This window comes from Oryctolagus cuniculus, chromosome 6 (assembly GCF_051225735.1).
Source record: "Oryctolagus cuniculus isolate XC-2025 breed Fujian yellow rabbit chromosome 6, ASM5122573v1, whole genome shotgun sequence".
NCBI classification, from domain to species: Eukaryota; Metazoa; Chordata; class Mammalia; order Lagomorpha; family Leporidae; genus Oryctolagus; species Oryctolagus cuniculus.
In genome coordinates this window covers 59,989,956-60,007,545 of record NC_142872.1, presented here as the reverse complement: position 1 = coordinate 60,007,545, position 17,590 = coordinate 59,989,956, and the positions used below count along the sequence as shown (strand labels likewise).

At 42.2% G+C, this 17,590-nt stretch overlaps 1 protein-coding gene across 10 annotated transcripts in view; it reads left to right on the top strand.

Moving 5' to 3' along the window:
* The window catches only part of FBXW11 (F-box and WD repeat domain containing 11), a 135,560-nt gene that overhangs the window by 72,960 nt on the left and 45,010 nt on the right, over window positions 1-17,590 (top strand). For 5 of the 10 annotated variants that reach the window (XM_002710378.6, XM_008255388.5, XM_008255389.5 and 2 more), the window contains one exon: window positions 16,714-16,776. The exons of 4 other annotated variants lie outside the window; for them this stretch is intronic. In XM_002710378.6, coding sequence (XP_002710424.1) covers window positions 16,714-16,776 — 63 coding nt within the window. Of the gene's footprint in view, window positions 1-1,140; window positions 1,215-16,713; window positions 16,777-17,590 lie in introns of all 10 variants that reach the window. One more of the 10 variants, XM_089336208.1, reaches the window with a different exon arrangement.

The window sequence follows — 17,590 nt, the reverse complement described above, 5'->3', positions numbered from 1 at the left end:
AGTACTTTCATCTTCTGGTTCACCCCCTAAATACCTGCAATGACTGTGGCTAATCCAGGGCAGAGCTAGGAGCCAGAAACTCAATTCAGGTTTCCCAGGTGGGTGGCAAGAACCTAGTTACCTGAGCCATCACCAGTACCTCCCAGGGTGTACATTTGCTGGTTACTAGAGCCAGGAATTGAACCCCCAGGTACTCTGATGTGGGACATGGACATCTTAATGGCTAAGTCCAAAGGACAAGGCTAACTGCCCCATATTTCTATTTGATTTTTAAAACCAACTCTGTTTTTATAATGGGGAAAAACCTGCTGGGAGCTTGGTTTGTGTTGTGTTGATTTCATCGCCTCTTACTCTTTAAGTGTAGCTTTTATGTGTTTAGTTTTCTTTTCCCAATTTTCATTGAATGATATAATCTACCAGTACTCAGTAAGTAGTTATTAGTAGAATTAGAAATGTAAAGCATTGCTTTATAATTTCTTTAGGCTGTATGCCTGCATCTGTAATGAGTCTACCAGGTAATACTCAAGCATAATAGAAGAAATGATTGTGTTGTGGTATGGTGTTTCTCTAGTTTTGGCTGACATCCTTAATAGATGCTTTCTTTTCCCTTTTTAAGTGATTTATAGTAGAAGCAAAAAAAGTGAAAGTGTTTTTCCAGTTTTATTTTTCCCCTTCAGAGCTATGTTGTGTTGTATGTGCTTTTCATATATTATTCTATTCCTGAGGTTAGCCAGTATTATCCCTCTTTTATACAAAGAGGGAACTGAACCTAAGAGAGTGTTCCTGCTTACCCAGAGTCACCTGGTTTGTAGTTGTAGGCCTGGCTTCAAAGGCCCCTTGGTTACACTTCCACAGACTGGCTCTCTAGTGCCATTCGTCAGGATTAAGCGTTCTTTAGCTATTACTTTTGCCACTACTTCTAAACTACCTTTTTTTTTTTTCATGATTTCTTTAATATAAAAAGTTTTGTGAAGTTTTGCTTTTAAAACTGTCTTCCAGGTAGGAAGCAATAGGGTGCATGGAAGGGCATGTTCTGCCCTTGTCTGCTTTCTCCCAGGAGATTCCAGTGGACTCAGATCTATCTTTCTTTGGAACTTTTTAAACATTCAAATAATTAATGAGGTTTTCTTCTTTTATCAGGTGACTTGATACTTCAGGGAAGATAAGGGTGACTGCTATCTGAAAGTAGATTTTGTGTCTTACTACTTGAAATGGTATTGCATGTTTTTCTTTCTTCTATGTTTTGAATCCTTCCTCATTGTAGACACTTTGGAAAATATGGGAAAGGAATAAGGAGAAACAAAAGGAATAGGGTGAGGCAGAGAGAGATCTTTCATCTGCTGGTTCACTCTCCAAATGGCTGCAACAGCTGGAGTTGGGCCCATCTGAAGCAAGGAGCCTGGAGCTTCTTCTGGGTCTTCCGTGCAAGTGCAGGGGCCCAAGCACTTGGGCCATCTTACACTGCTTTCCCAGGCTATGAGCAGAGAGCTGGGTCAGAAGAGGAGCAGCCAGGACTTGAACCTGTGCCCACATGGGATGTTGACACTACAAGATGGAGGCTTAGCTTACCATGCCACAGCGCCAGCCTCTGGAGGTAAAATTTTGCCAAAGGAGTGCTTCTTGTGCGCCAGATTTTTCTTTTAAGTTTTCTTACTCTGTTTCCCTCTCAGTTTTATGCATGTAGACAGAGGCACAGTGCAGCAAGAGAAAAGAAGCTGCAGAAACAGTGTTGTAAGCATTTCAACATGCAATTGTTTTCTAAATAAATAAATATTTAAATTTTGTTTGTAAAGACAAAATCATAAAGACATACTTGAACATATTTCCATGCTTAAAATATCATATAGAAATTTTTCCACATCACTGTTCTAAGGCAGGTAGATGCAGTCCTCACAGTTTTTATATTTTGTTCTTTTGCCTATTTCACACATTTAAAAAAATTTTTTTTTTTTTTTTTTTAAGATTTATTCATTTATCTGAGAGGCCAAGTTGCAGACAGAGAGAGGAAAATACAGAGAGGTCTTCCATCTGCTGGTTCACTCCCCAAATGACTGCAATGGCCAGAGCTGGGCCGATCCGAAGCCAGAAGCCAGGAGCTTCTTCCAGGTCTTCCATGTGGGTGCCAGGACCCAAGCACTTAGGCCATCCTCCACTGCTTTCGCAGGCCATTAGCATGGAGCTGTATTGGAAGTGGAGCAGCTGGGACTCCAACTGACACTTATGTGGGATGCTGGCGCCACAGGCAGAGGCTTAACCTACTGTGCCACAGCGCTAGCCCCCAAAAATCTGTTTTTTAAAATAAATCAGAAATGGAACTGTATATCACCTCATTACTAGAAAATCATGGGCACTTAATGGCATAGGTTACTGTAAAAATAAATACCATATAAATAAGATTCATATGAATTATTTTTTTTCATAGAAAACTGAACAGGAGTCCAACTGCTTTTGTTAGAAATTGACAGTTTCAGGTGTTAAAGAGATGTGAAAATCTCTTTTGGTAGAATTAGAAGAATTAGAAGAAAACTGAAAATGTAGCAACTTTTATACTATGGGCTTCATTGTACTCTAATATTTATTGTAACTAGGGGTTTTCAAGTGCTTTCACAAGAAATAAAATTTACATTTAGACTTAGTATGCATAAGTATATGTATTTATGAGTATGTAATTTAATTTTTATGTATGTATATATGCTTATACATATTTATAGCTAGGTATTCACTCAAAAGCACTGAGATTTTTTTTATTGTATGATATCGATTGTAAGAAGCATCTCTTTCAGAGATGTGAAAATCTGAACAAAATTTACAACTCAATGGGGGAAATACTGTGTCTTCTGTTCTTTTGTTATTTCAGTTTTTTTTTTTTAATGCTGATTTTTCCCCTTAAGTTGATATTGTAACCCATAATGGATTGCAACCTCCAATTTGGAAAAAAAATATGGCCTTAAAATATAAAAATAAGAATTTTGACTCCTACTTTACAAAAAATTAGTGTAAGTTTATTTTAGATGGGAATGTATAAGGTAAAACAAGACTTCTAGACTATGTACATTGGAGTCTCTGTGATGTTAGTAGAAGAAAGAATTTGTTTTTTAAGATGTATTTATTTGAAAGTCAGAATTAGAATTGAGAGAGAGAGAGAGAGAGAGAGAGAGAGAGAGAGAGATGGATGGGCTGGTTTATTCCCCAGATAGCTGCAATGGGCAGCACTGGGCCAGGCTGAAGCCAGAAGCCAGGAGCTTCTTCCAGCTCTCCCACATGGGTGTGCAGGGACCCAAACACTTGAGCCACCTTCTGCTGCTTTTCCCAGGCCATTTGCTGGGAGCTGGATTGGAAGTGGAGCAGCGGGGACTCATCCATATGGTACACTGGCATTACAGGGGGCAGTTTTATCTGCTACACCACAACAGCGGCCCAAAGAAAGGATTTTTGAGCAAGGCACAGATACCACAAATAATAAAACATTTAGTAAATTAAAATTTCATTAAAATGAATCCCTTTTGTGTATAAAGACACCATTAAGAGAATGAAGAAGAAGCTACATTTTAGAAGAAAACCTTTGTAATAAAAATATTTTAAAATGGACTCCAGTCTCATATATGAAGAATTTCTAGAAATCATTAAGAAAAAAATCTAATTAAAGATTGGTTAAGAGCTTTGATGGCTCTTAATGGCTAATTAATTTATAAAAAGGTGTTCAACACCATTATCTCTCAGGAAAATGCATATTAAAATTAGATATACGGGGGACGCTGCAGCTCACTTGGCTAATCCTCCGCTTGCGGCGCCGGCACCCCGGGTTCTGGTCCCGGTTGGGGTGCCGAATTCTGTCCCTGTTGTCCTCTTCCAGTCCAGCTCTCTGCTGTGGCCTGGGAGTGCAGTGGAGGATGGTCCAAGTGCTTGGGCCCTGCACCCGCATGGGAGACCAGGAGGAAGCACCTGGCTCCTGGCATGGCGGCCATTTGGGGAGTGAACCAACGGAAGGAAGACCTTTCTCTCTGTCTCTCACTGTCTAACTCTGCCTGTCAAAAAAAAAAATTAGATATACTAATATACTCACAGCAAAATGGTAGATTTAAAACAAAGCAAAGACCAAATCAGAATTCACAGGTGCTCCTGGTGAGGAGCACCTGACAGTGTTGCTTACACTGTTGGTAGGAGTGATGCCTGGGGAAAATTACCTTGGAAAGGTGGCTGTATCTGCTCCGTGCCCTTACAAATCCGCCCCTGGGTAGACCTGCTAGAATTGCTTACACATGTGCGCCAAAGGACCTGAAATCGTTTTCAGCCTTTAGATAGAAGGAAGTCCTGCAAGGTGAGACAGCGTGGATGATCCTTGAGGGCATGCTGCAAAGTGAAATAAGCCAGGCACAGGAGACATGCTGTGTGATACTGCTCAAATGCACAGGTATCTACAGTAGGGAGACTCGCAGATGCAGCAAGCACAGTGGTGGTTGCCAGAGGCTGGGAGGAGGAGGGTGGTGGGAAGTTGCTAGTCTACAGTTAGAAAATGTCAGTTATCTGGGATGAGTCAGTTCTGGAGATGTGTTACACAAGATAGTGCCTATAGATAACAGTGCTGTGTTGTACGCTTGAAATCTGCTAGGAGGGAGATCTGGTGAGAAGTGTACTTACCACTGCTTCAAACATAGCCATGCAAAGTGAATCTGTGGTGATACTTCGAAAATAGTGGTTATCTTTGAGGAGTTATGCCTGGGAAGTAGTTAACAGGGAGGAATTTAGGGCCCTAGAAATGTTCTTTCTATTGATCTTAGTACTAGTTACGCTTGAGAGATTTGCTGTTTACTGTACTTGAATAAATTTTTTTAAAGCTAAAAATCTCTCAAGTATACCATACTTTTTTTTTAAAAAAAGAACAGTTTTAGGTTCATTGCAGAACTGGGAAGAAGATATGGCAATGCCCCCCTAAAAAGCCTCTGTCCCCCCTACATGTGGTTCTCATTGTCAGTGAGCCCCAGCAGACTGGTGTGTTTGTTAAATTTGAACCTATGGTGACATGTTATTCACTCACAGCCTGTAGTTTATTTTACGTTGAGGTTTACTCTTGGCATTGGACATTGTGTGGATGTGGACAGATGTAATGACATGAGTCCTTTATTGTAGTAGCAAAGAGTAGTTTCACTACCTCAAACACCTGTGCTCAGTGTACCATATATTAAGATTTTCATTTTATTTGAAAGGCGGAAGGACAGCGAGCTTCCATCACTGGTTTACTGCTCAAAGACCTGCAATAGCCAGGGCTAGGCCAGACTCCATTCAGGTCTCCCATGTGGGTGGCAGAGACCCAACTACTTGAGCCATCATCTGCTGCCTTCCCAGGGCACACATTAGCAGGAAACCTAGTCGGAAGCAAGGATTTGGGACTGGAACCAGCCCTCCATTGTGGGACCTTGGTGTTTCAAGCAGCAACCTAACAACTGCACCATATGCTCTCCATACCATGTTTTAAGAGGTCACTCTCTTGTTAGACATTTGTATTGTTTCCTATTTTTCCATGTTATAAATTGTTGTAGTAATAATTCTGTGTGGGTCTAAAATTCCTTGGGAAAAATTGCCATCACTTAGTTGTGTCCAATATTATGTAGTACTCTTTAAAGGTATGTGTTAATAAATATTCTCTGAGAGGTAATAATTTATAATCCTACTAAAGAGCCTAATTCCTATACAGAAAATAAAACCCGCTAATTTTTTTAAAAAGATGTATTTTATTTATTTTGAAAGGCAGAGTTAACAGAGAAAAGGAGAGACAAAGAGATCTTCATCTGCTGGTTCACTCCCCACATGGCCACAATGAATGGGGCTGGGCAGCCGAAGCCAAGAGCTTGGAACTTCATCCAGGTTCCCACATGGATGCAGGGGCGCAAGCACTTGGGCCATAAAAGCTACTAATCTGATAATTTAAAAATTGCATTTTTTAGTGTTATTAGTATTTTGTGGTCATTCTTAAAAATAGGCCTGTATTTTTTGCTTATTTGCCTATTAAAGTATTAATTTTGGTTTCCTAACTTACAAGATATCTTTATAATTATTTGTTATATGTTGCAATATTTTCACCAAAGTATTTATCTTCAAAACTTGCTAATTTTGAAACTTCAGGAGCTTAAAATTTTTTATGTAGTCAGCTCTGAATTATTTCCATGCTTGGTGTTATGCTTAGCAAGTCTTCTATTTGAGAAAAAAATTTTTGGGGGGGTTGGCATTGTGGCACAATGGGTTAAGCTTCTGCCTACAACAGCAGCATCCCATTTGAGCACTTGTTTGAGTTGTGGCTGCTCTGCTTCTGATCCAGCTCCCTGCTAATGTGCCTAAGAAAGCAGCGGGAAGATGGCTGAAGTACTTGGGCCTCTGAAACCACATGGGAGACCCAGATGGAACTCTGGATTCCTGGTTTTGGCCTGGCTAAGTCCCAGTCTGGCGTTTTGGGGAGTGAATCAATGGATGGAAGATTCTTTCTCTCTCTCTCTCTCTCTGTGTGTGTGTGTGTCTAATTCTGCCTTTCAAGTAAATAAATGAACTTTAAGTTTTTGTATGTTTGTGCTTTTAGTAGTTCTATGTTTTTTTCCCACATTTGATTCAAAAGAATCAAATCATAGTATATTTTGGTATATGATGTTACCATGTAACTTGTTAGTTTTACTTGCTCTATTGAATTTTTACCCTTTGCCCACCAATTTGAAGTTCTAATTTTGTCATTCTCAGAGTCTTAAGTGTAAATCAGTGTTTCTGATCTTTGTATTCTGTTTCATTGATTTTTTAAAAAAGATTTATTTATTTGAAAGGCTGGTGAGAGAGAGAGAGAGAGATCTTCCATCCGCTGGTTCACTTCCCAAGTGGCTGAAATGGGTGGAGCTGGGCTGATCTGAAGCCAGGAGCTAGGAGCTTCATCCAGGTCTCCCATGTGGGTGCCAGGGCCCAAGCACTTGGGCTGTCCTCTGCTGCTTCCCCAGGTGCATCAGCAGGGAGGTGGATGGGAAGTGGAGCAGCCGGGACATATGGGATGCCAGCACCGCAGGTGGCAGCTTTACTTGTTAAGCCACAGCACTGGCCTCACTGATTATTTTTAAAACAGGGCCATACTGCTGTAATTATTGTAGCTTTTAAGAAAAATGTTAATTTCAAAGAATAAAGATGGTCCTCTCTTTTAAAATATAATTGGTGGTGATGAAAGGAAAACAACTCTACTTTCATTCCTTCAGCTGTTTTTAGTATCATCTCTTTTATAATGTCAGTAACTACAAAATACTTGTTTGAAATTCGAGTTGAACTATAGTTTAATTAGAAGAAAACTTATAAAAATCAAATAAATAGCAATTTCTTTAGAGATTATTTTTCAAAAGGCAGAAAGATACAGAGAAAGAGAAATCTCCCACCCTCTGATTCACTCCCCAGAATGCCTGCCACAGGCAGGGCGGGGTAGCTGAACACAGGAGCCAGGAACTCAGTCCAGGTCTCCAACCTTTGTGACAGGGACACAACTACTTGAGCCATCACCTGGGGCTTCCCAGAGTACACTTTAACAGGAAGCTGGAATCAGGAGTGGAAGCTGGGACTCAAACCCAGGCGTGCTGGCAATCCAAGTAGTGTCTTAACCACTGTGCCAGATGCTCACCCCTGAATGGCAATTTCAACCAGATTCCCAATGGATTTAAATTTATTAAGAATATATATCTTGGTAGTAGAAAGAAAACACCCACTATGTCTCTATATTTTAACATCTGTTTTGAGAAAGGAGGTTTCCAGTGGAGGTATGTTTAGTGGTGGCCAGGCTCAGCGTGTGTGCATACGTGACCGACCTGAGTTGCTAGATTCATATGGGAGATGGAGACTATTGCTGTATACCAGCTGGTCTCCTTTCAAAATGAATGCTTTTGGGGTGGGCATTTGGCACACAGTTAAGTTGTGTGGGTGTCTGCTTCGTATATTGGAGTGCCTGGGTTTGAGTCTAGGCTACTCTATTCCCAGTCCAACTTCCTGCTAATGCCCACTAACCCTAGAAGGCAGCAGGTGATGGCTTAAGTGCTTGAGTTGCTGCCACCTAGGTGGGAGACCTAGATGGAGTGCCAGGCTCCTGACTTCAGCCTGATACAACCTTGGCTGTTGCAGGTGTTTGGAGCATAAGCCAGCACAGGGATGTCTCTCTCTGCTTCTCAAATAAAATGGGGCAAAAATGCTTGTAGCTTCCTCATGATCTAGTTTTCAAGCAATGTGTTGGTAAGATTTAGGTTTTAGGGGCCTCGGTAGAGTTAAAAAACAACAAAAAGGTGTCTGGTTTGCCTTGCCAACATTGTCCTCTGTATTTATCTCTGGAATTTACATCAAGTAGTAGTTGGGAGATTAGATTTAGATTTTTCTGCTTAGCCTAGTCTTCTTTTATTTATTTATTTATTTTTATTTTTTGACAGGCAGAGTGGGCAGTGAGAGAGAGAGACAGAGAGAAAGGTCTTCCTTTTGCCGTTGGTTCACCCTCCAATGGCCGCTGTGGCCGGCGCACCGCGCTGATCCAAAGCCAAGAGCCAGGTGCTTCTCCTGGTCTCCCATGCAGGTGCAAGGCCCAAGCACTTGGGCCATCCTTCACTGCACTCCTGGGCCACAGCAGAGAGCTGCCCTGGAAGGGGAGCAACCAGGACAGAATCTGGCGCCCTGACCGGGACTAGAACCTGGTGTGCCGGTGCCACAGGCGGAGGATTAGCCTAGTGAGCCGCGGCGCCGGCCTTAGCCTAGTCTTAAACATATAATAATCTTTTTCTGATTTCTAATTGTATTTGAGATTTGTTGTGTGACAACATGGAATATTGAAAAGAAATCTGTGGGGTATGTGGTTCTAACATCCCCATTGGATGCCTCAGACTACAGACAGGGCCAAATTCTATATTCTCCTGTATGTTCGTACCTACAATAAAGTTTAATTTATTAACTAGGAAAGGTAAGAGATTAGCAACAATAACTAATAATAAAATAGAACAACAACAATAGTTCATACTAAGTAATGTGAAGTAGTTTCTCTCGTAGGCGTTAAGACAAATGTCAGTTATCTTTGGGCCCTGATTTCCATGGGTGGCTGAAGCCATGAAAAATGGAAACTGTGCATGGGAAAATTGGGGATACTATATAGTTTTTTTTTTTTTAAAGATTTATTTATTTGAAAGACGGAGTCACAGAGAGAGGTAGAGACAGAGAGGTCTTCCATCCGCTGGTTCACTCCCCAGATGGCTGCAACAGCTGGAGCTGTGCCGATCTGAAGCCAGGTGCCAGGAGCTTCTCCCTTGTGGGTGCAGGGGCCCAAAGACTTGGACCATCCTCCACTGCTATCCCAGGCCATAGCAGAGAGCTGGATCAGAAGAAGAGCTGGATCAGAAGAAGAGCAGCCGGGACTAGAACTGGTGCCCATATGGGATGCCAGTGCTTCAGGCCAGGGCTTTAACCTGCTGCGCCACAGTGCCGGCCCCACTGTATAGTTTTTTTAATCAGACAAAAAGTTTGTGATAAACCTAATAAATTAAGCTTTACCCCTTCCCTTCCTCCCTCCCTCCCTCCCTCCCTCCCTTCCTGCCTGCCTTCCTTCCTTCCTTCCTTTGTCCTTTCTTTCTTCCTGGCCTACTTTGCATCAAAGATAGAAACTTATTTAAAAGGGCTGGCATTGTGGCATAGCAGTTTAGGCTGCTGCCTGTGACGCAGGCTTCCCGTATGAGCACTGGTTCAAGTTCCTGTTGCTCTACTTCCGATACAGCTTCCTGTTAATGGCTTGGGAAAAACAGAGGAAGACAGCCCACCTGTTTGGGTCTCTGCCACCCACGTGGGAGACCGGATAAAGCTCCTGGCTCCTGGTTTCAGCCTGGCCCAACCCCGAACCATTGCTGCTATTTGGGGAGTGAACCAGTGGATGGAAGATCTCTCTGTGTCTTTCTCTCTTTCTCTGTAACTCAGACTTTCAAATAAATAAATATGTTTTTTTTTTAAGATATATTTATTTATTTGAAAGTTAGAGTTACACAGAGAGAAGGAGAGGCAGAGAGAAGGAGAGGTCTTCCATCCACTGGTCCACTCCCCAACTGCCAACAATGGCTGGAGCTGCCCTGATTTGAAGCCAAGAACCAGGAGCTTCTTCTGGGTCTCCCATATGGGTGCAGGGCAGCCGGGACTCAAACTGACGCCCATGTGGGATGCTGGCACTGCAGGCAGCGGCTTTACCCGCTATGCCACAGTGCCAGCCCCAATAAATATATCTTAAAAAAAAAGAAAATTATTTAAAAAGTACTTTGAATATTTTACTTGATGTACTTTGTGGGGTTTTATTCACTATATAAATGCACATTTTATGGTCTTCATAAATTCCAATTTTAAAGAGATTTTAAAAAATTCTTTGTTATCCAGTGATTTGGCTTGAATTTTGCTTTTCTTTCAGTAATGATCTTTGCTTTCCTTTTTTTTTTTTTTAAAAATTATTTTTTTGAAAGAGTTATGAAGAGAGAGGGAGGGAGGGAGAGAGAAAGAGAGAGGGGGGAGAGAGAGAGAGAGAGAGAGAGAGAGAGAGAGAAAATCTTCTATCCACTGGTTCACTCCACAGATGGCCACAATGGCCAACACTGGGCCAGGCCAAAGCCAGGAGCTAGGACCTTTTTCCAGGTTTCCCACCTGCATGGCAGGGGCCCAAGCACCTGGGCATCTTCTGCTGCTTTTTCCAGGCTGTTAGCAGGGAGCTGGCTCAGAAGTGGAGCAGTCCAGCCTGGAACTGGCACCCATATGGGATGACAGCTTCGCAGGCAGCAGGTTTACCTGCCACGCCACAGTGCTGGCCCCTTGCTTTCCTTTTGATTCAAATTTTCCTGGTTTTTGCTCATTTCTTTCAGCTTTTTTTTTTAATGTGAATTTGTTACTATACTTAACCTTGTGCATAGGGGAATTCCTGTGATTGGGTTGGTTTTATTTTAAAAATTCCAGTAGCAACCCATTAAATTGATTTCATGAGTTAAAACCAGCAGTTGTGGCACTCAGCAATTTCTGCCAATCAGGTGGAAAACACCTGAAACTCACTTTTTCTGTATAGAAAATACAGAGAGGCTTCTGGGTAGAACAGACTCAGACCTGAGTCCTCTCTGTCATGTACTAGCTGTGTGACTCCTACCCTCTTAGTTCACACAGAATATGCAGCACTTTTAAAGTAGCATCCTTCTTACATAACTCAAAATTGAGAATTTTCCAAGTGGAAACTATTTTGTGTTAGTTGGTGGCACCTACTGGCAAAGATACAGCATTACTGTGCCTGTACTCCAAGCTAAAGGTGAATGGCGCCTGGGTCACTGGGAACAGCCTGCCACTTTCGTTGACTGGTATAGCAGTGAGAAGGCAGAATGCACAAGGCACTGTAGGAGTGGTGAGGTGCTGCAGAGGAGAAAGCAATTCTCTGGGGTAGTGAGGTTTCACAGCAGATGCAGCATGGCTGCTGAATTATCCAGCTGATGAGTAATTTACTTTTTCTTGACGAACTTTCAACTCACAATATTGGGAGACTGTGTGTGTGTATGTGTGTTTGCGTGATGGTGCAATGAGTAAACTTTACCAAGTTTTGCTTGGTTTTAAATAAAGTTCAGTTTAAGGACTGTACTTCACACCTGGGCTGCCTAGAATGCTTTTGTTTGCTATGTGAGGAATTTTTTTTTTTTTTTTGGACAGGCAGAGTGGACAGTGAGAGAGAGAGAGACAGAGAGACAGAGAAAGGTCTTCCTTTTCCGTTGGTTCACCCCCCCAGTGGCCAATGCGGCTGGCGTACCATGCTGATCCGAAGCCAGGAGCCAGGTGCTTATCCTGGTCTCCCATGCGGGTGCAGGGCCCAAGCACTTGGGCCATCCTCCACTGCCTTCCCGGGCCACAGCAGAGAGCTGGACTGGAAGAGGAGCCACCAGGACAGAATCCGGCACCCCGACTGGGACTAGAACCCGGTGTGCTGGCGCCGCAGTTGGAGGATTAGCCTATTGAGCCGTGGCACCAGCCAGGAATTTTTCTGTTCATTGTATTCTAAGGCAACAATACGTGTATTTTCAATTAAATTTTTTTTTTTTTTTGACAGGCAGAGTTAGAGAGAGAAACAGAGAGAAAGGTCTTCCTTCCGTTGGTTCACCCCCCAAATGGCCGCTACGGCTGGCGCACTGTGGCCGGCACACTGGGCTGATCTGAAGCCAGGAGCCAGGTGCTTCCTCCTGGTCTCCCATGGGGTGCAGGGGCCCAAGCACTTGGGCCATCCTCCACTGCCTTCCCGGGCTACAGCAGAGAGCTGGACTGGAAGAGGAGCATCCGGGACAGAATCTGGCGCCCCAACCAGAACTAGAACCCAGGGTACCAGTGCCGTAGGCGGATGATTAGCCTAGTGAGCTGCGGCGCCAGCCCTCAATTAAATTTTTAAACAAAAATATTGAATTCTCAAGAAATACATTTTTGTTGTAGTTGACACACTGCAATCACATGTATTTCTGGGGTACAGTGACATCTCAATGCATACGCACAAACTGCAGCAATCAGATCAGGGGCACTGGCGCATCTGTCACCTCCAGCCATGATCATTTCTTGTGTTGAGAACATTCAAAATTCTCTCTACTAGGCTATTTTGAAATAATCCGTTTAATTGTTGTGAGCTGTAGTTACCCTGCTACGTTGTAGAACTTTAGAAGTTATCCTCCTATCCACGTGGACCCCTGTACCTGTTCACCATCTTTTTTCTATCCCTTCCACCTCCCCTTCCTAGCTTCTGGTAACTGACATTCTTCTACTCTCTACTTCTAGATGAACTTTACAGAAAAGATTTATTTATTTTTTATTTGAAACGCATAGTTGCAGGGAGAGAAAGGGAGACAGAGAAAGAGAGAGAGAGAGACCGACCTTCCACTCACTGGTTCACTCCCCGAATGGCTGTAATGGGTAGGGCTGGGCCAGGCCAAAGCCAGGAGCTTCTTCTAGGTTTCTTGGGTCTCCTGGCAGGGCCAGGCACTTGGGCAATCTTCCACTGCTTTCCCAGGCTATTAGCAGGAAGCTGGATTGGAAACGGAGCTACTGGTGGCAGATTTTACCCTCTTTACCACAGTGCCGGCTCCTAGATGAAATTTTTAGTTTAGCTTTTTATAAATGAGAATATGCAGTATTTCTCCTTCTGTGCTTGTCTTATTTTGCTAAAAATAATGTCATCCAGCTCCATCAATATTGCTGCAAACATGACAAAATTTCTTTTTTATGGCTGAATTGTATTCCGTTGTGTGAATATATGTATAGCACATTTTCTTTCTCCACTCAGCCATCAGTGGATACCTAGTTTGATTCCATACTTGGCTGTTGTGAGTAGTTCTGCATTAAGCACGTGGATGCAAATGTCTCTTTGACACAGGGATTTCAGTCCTTTCGGATATATACCTAAGTAGTGGGATTGCTTGATTATATTGCTGCTCCAGTTCTAGTTTTTGAGGAACCTCCATACTGTTTTCCATAATGGGCAACAGTGTCAGATTTGACTATTCTTCCTATACTCTTTCATTAGACAGATTTCTTATCAGCATTATAAAATCTCCAAATCTGACTCAGGGCAATGGAAGTTTGACTATTTGAACTAACCAAACCTTAGTACACTATTTGTATTAATGCTAGGAGTGCTGTTTATAAAGACAGCACCCACTTGTGCCTATGTTTTCCTTTGTGATGGTAGAAAAAATGCCATGAAGGAGGCAATGCTGTAAAGAGTCTAACTTTGAATCCTGGCCCTTATTTGCTTCACAATCCCAAGCCAGTTGCATATTTCTCACCACAACTCCCGCTGCTTGTAAAATAGGGCATACCTATTATTTTGTGGGGTCATTGAAACCCTTATGAGAACAGTTGCTGCTTTCTTCAGAGAAGTTTTTCCTATCTCAGCTTTGTAGGTAAACACCATTTCTCTGGGAACAAAAGAAAAGAAGAATTAAATTTCATTACAGAGAGTTGTTTCTTGTGTAGACTGTAGGGTCTTCTGATGTGTTTGTGTTTTCCCCCTTGAGTGAAGAAAGTATTAAGGCAACTTTGATCAGCATAGCTCTGGAGACTTCAGGTTCCATTTTTTCATTTTAAAAAAAGATTTATTTTAATTTATTTGAGAAAGATGGAGAAAGAGATCTTCCATTTGCTGGTTCACTTCCCAAATGGCCGCAACGGCTAAGGTTGGGCCAGGCTGAAGCCAGGAACCAAGAGCTTCTTCTGGATCTCCCTCGGGTGCAGGGGCCCAAACACTTGGGCCATCTTCTGCTGCTTTCCCAGGCACATTAGCAGGGAGCCGGATCAGAAGTGGAGCAGCTGGGAATGGAACTGGAGCCCATATGGGATGTCAGTGTTGTAGGCAGCGGCTTTACCCTTATATTTGGAAAGGTTTCGGTTTAGATCATATGCATCCCTTCTGCATTTCCTCTGGGATACCTGGTGACATGGGAATGGGGATGGATTTCTCACTTCTTTTCCTTTTTGGTCTGTATTCCTTTGTATTCCTTTATCTGTTCCTCCTTTCATGTTTTCAGCCATTCTTCTTCTTGCCATTCTTAGGACCCAGGACATTGGGACATTGCAAGATGACTTTGTAACTACCAAATTCAAGGGATGATATACTTTGTTCATTCCCTTAGGAAACCTATTAAATCTCTGCATTCCTTCAAGATAACAGCAAAAGGAAAATTACCTGGAGAGTCTGCCATAAATCCTGCTTTTGTTTCCATGTTCTCCACCCCCTTCTTTCCACTCAGGACTAGTTACTGCTGCTTTCACTCCAGCTGTGTTTTGAACAGGGAGTACACTGCCTTCCTCTCTAGCTAATGGCTAGCTTTTCACCTAAGAGCCCCACTGTCTTATATTCCAGACCTTAGTGCTACTATAGGGCTTAGAAGTTTTTTTTTTTTTTTTTTTTTTTTTTTTTTTTTTTTTTTTTTTTTTTTTTGAGGAAGCCATGCATTTCCTTGTAGGCAACTGTCTGGAGCCATTCTGTCCAAGTCTCTGAAGTTAGAAAAGTGTGACAAGGTAACTCATAGGTTAAAGCAGGGAGTGCAGTAATATATATTTTTTTTTTTTTTTGACAGGCAGAGTGGACAGTGAGAGAGAGAGACAGAGAGAAAGGTCTTCCTTTGCCGTTGGTTCACCCTCCAATGGCCGCCACGGCCGGCGTGCTGCGCTGATCCGATGGCAGGAGCCAGGTGCTTTTCCTGGTCTCCCATGGGGTGCAGGGCCCAAGCACCTGGGCCATCCTCCACTGCACTCCCTGGCCACAGCAGAGGGCTGGCCTGGAAGAGGGGCAACCGGGACAGAATCGGGCGCCCCGACCGGGACTAGAACCCGGTGTACCGGCGCCGCTAGGCGGAGGATTAGCCTAGTGAGCCGCGGCGCCGGCCTGTATTTTTTTGAATATCCATTAAGCACCAAGCATTGTGCTGGATATTTTCAGTTGTCTCAGTCACTCTATTCGATTTGTATTTGTTCCATAAGTAAAATAACTTGCTGCAGATCATACAAACACATTGAATGAATGATCAAATCAGGATCGCAACTTTTGTCTTAGGTTTCAAAGCTTTTGGCTTTCCTACTTTGTGGTACTGCATCTCTGATTAGAGACTGGGGTTCAATGATAATTCTTTTATTATTACGTACATTGGCTAAATTCAGATAGATTATTGGTAAATATTTTATGGGTCTGAACATTTTAGGATATGACAAATAAATAGGGAAAATTGGGGGAGGGTAGGCTTATTCCGTAAAGGCAATAAACAGGATCTTCTAAATACTGATAACTTAATTAGATCTGTAGTATCCTTTTGAATAATGCTATGAAACAAATGTTGTAATTTAAACTTTGTGCCCCATTCCTAGAATTTTAGAGTTGGGAATGAATTTTAGAGAGACTCCTATCCATAAATGAGTTGTTACTCTTTTCAGCACACAACTCTTCCACTTCCCCTTCTCATTAAATTTCCATTTAGCCATTAGGTAGGAGCCTCAAAAGGAAAATCCAATCATGTATAATCTCCAGTTAATGGGCATCTATTGAGCGACTAGGTCACCAGAAAGAATAATTACACAGTACCTCTTTGTGTAGTAAACACAAAAATCAAAAGCTAATGCATTCCCAAGGCAAACTAGATTGTTAGTGGCTAACAGCATTCTCTCTTCAGGGAAAAGGTTGGGGCACCCACCATGCTAGAGGAGATTGCAAAGCTATTCCAGGAAAATAAGGCTACCAGGGTGGAGAAGAGAAAGGCAGGGGGCTTCCAAGGTTTTGTCACTTATAATTATTCGCTGATTGTTGGGGTGGATTACTGCATAGCAGACATTCTAGTCAATGTTTTATGCCATCATTGAGAACTTGGTGGATCTCTGGGTTTTCTTGCTACAAATAAAAGAATAACAGTGAAGACAGGTAGTAGAGCTTCAGCCACACTCCCGATTTTGCCTATATTCTAAGATGCCCAAATTCCATAATGAAGAGTTTGGGGATACTTTTGTCCAGCTACTAATTATCTTGATTAATGAAAGATGAACATGGCTCCTTTGACCCAAAATGACACTGCTAGCCACAGCCAAGTAGTTCTTAGGTTTGTGTTGATCCACTCTAGTTTAGGTTCTCAAAATTATATCTTGTAGTTATTATTTAGGATTTGCAAAACTTGGCATAATTCAAATAACCTGTTTTTCCCCCCTTAGAACACTTCAGTTATGGAAGATCAAAATGAAGATGAGTCCCCAAAGAAAAATACTCTTTGGCAGGTAGGAATGATGTGCACAGCAAAGATAGCAATTGACTAACAGAGATAAAAGTCTCCCTCTGCTAATGTCCTCAGTGAAATCAAGAGCCAGGCTTTTTTGTTTCCTTTTGTGCAGTTTTGCTAGTTTCAGAACTCCTCCCATACCCCACCCCCAGTTTTTTGAAGTTGTGCAAAGATTCTCAATGGGAGTAGCCTAAAATGTAATAACTGTCCACCGTCTAAGCCAAGGATGGACTGTGGTGGCATCATTTGTCACCAAAATGGCACCATGCCGCAGACCAATGGAAACATTGATAGATGACTTTTTCTCCTCTTCTTCCTGACCTCCACCCTGCTCTGTCTTTTCCTGTTGGTTTACATTTTCCTTTTAAACTTGGCTTTTCACACTCATGACTTTATTTTAGTTTGCCAGTTTTCTTCTTCCTTTTTTTTTTTTTTAAGGTTAGGGGGAGAATGTAATGTGTTGTAATTTTCATTAATCTTTGTGACTTTTTTTCCCTTTGTGTAGATGTGACTAATGGCAAAAGAAATATAAATGTGAAAAGAATAATGTAAAAAATATATCTGGGTTCATTCAATTTGAAACTAAAGAGGTAGATTAGTCAACAAGAATAAAGCGCACCTAGCTGGTCTAATGTGAAATGAAACAAAGGAAAACAATGTTAGGGAGAGGTTGGAGCCAGTGACTCCAGTGTAGAATGTGGAAAGTGGACTGTGAGTAGTGTACATGCCACTATATTTTTTGGACGTTGCTTGTAAACAATTTTGTGCCATCCTTTATGTCTATTATTTTGCAAGAGGGTTCTCTTCATTTA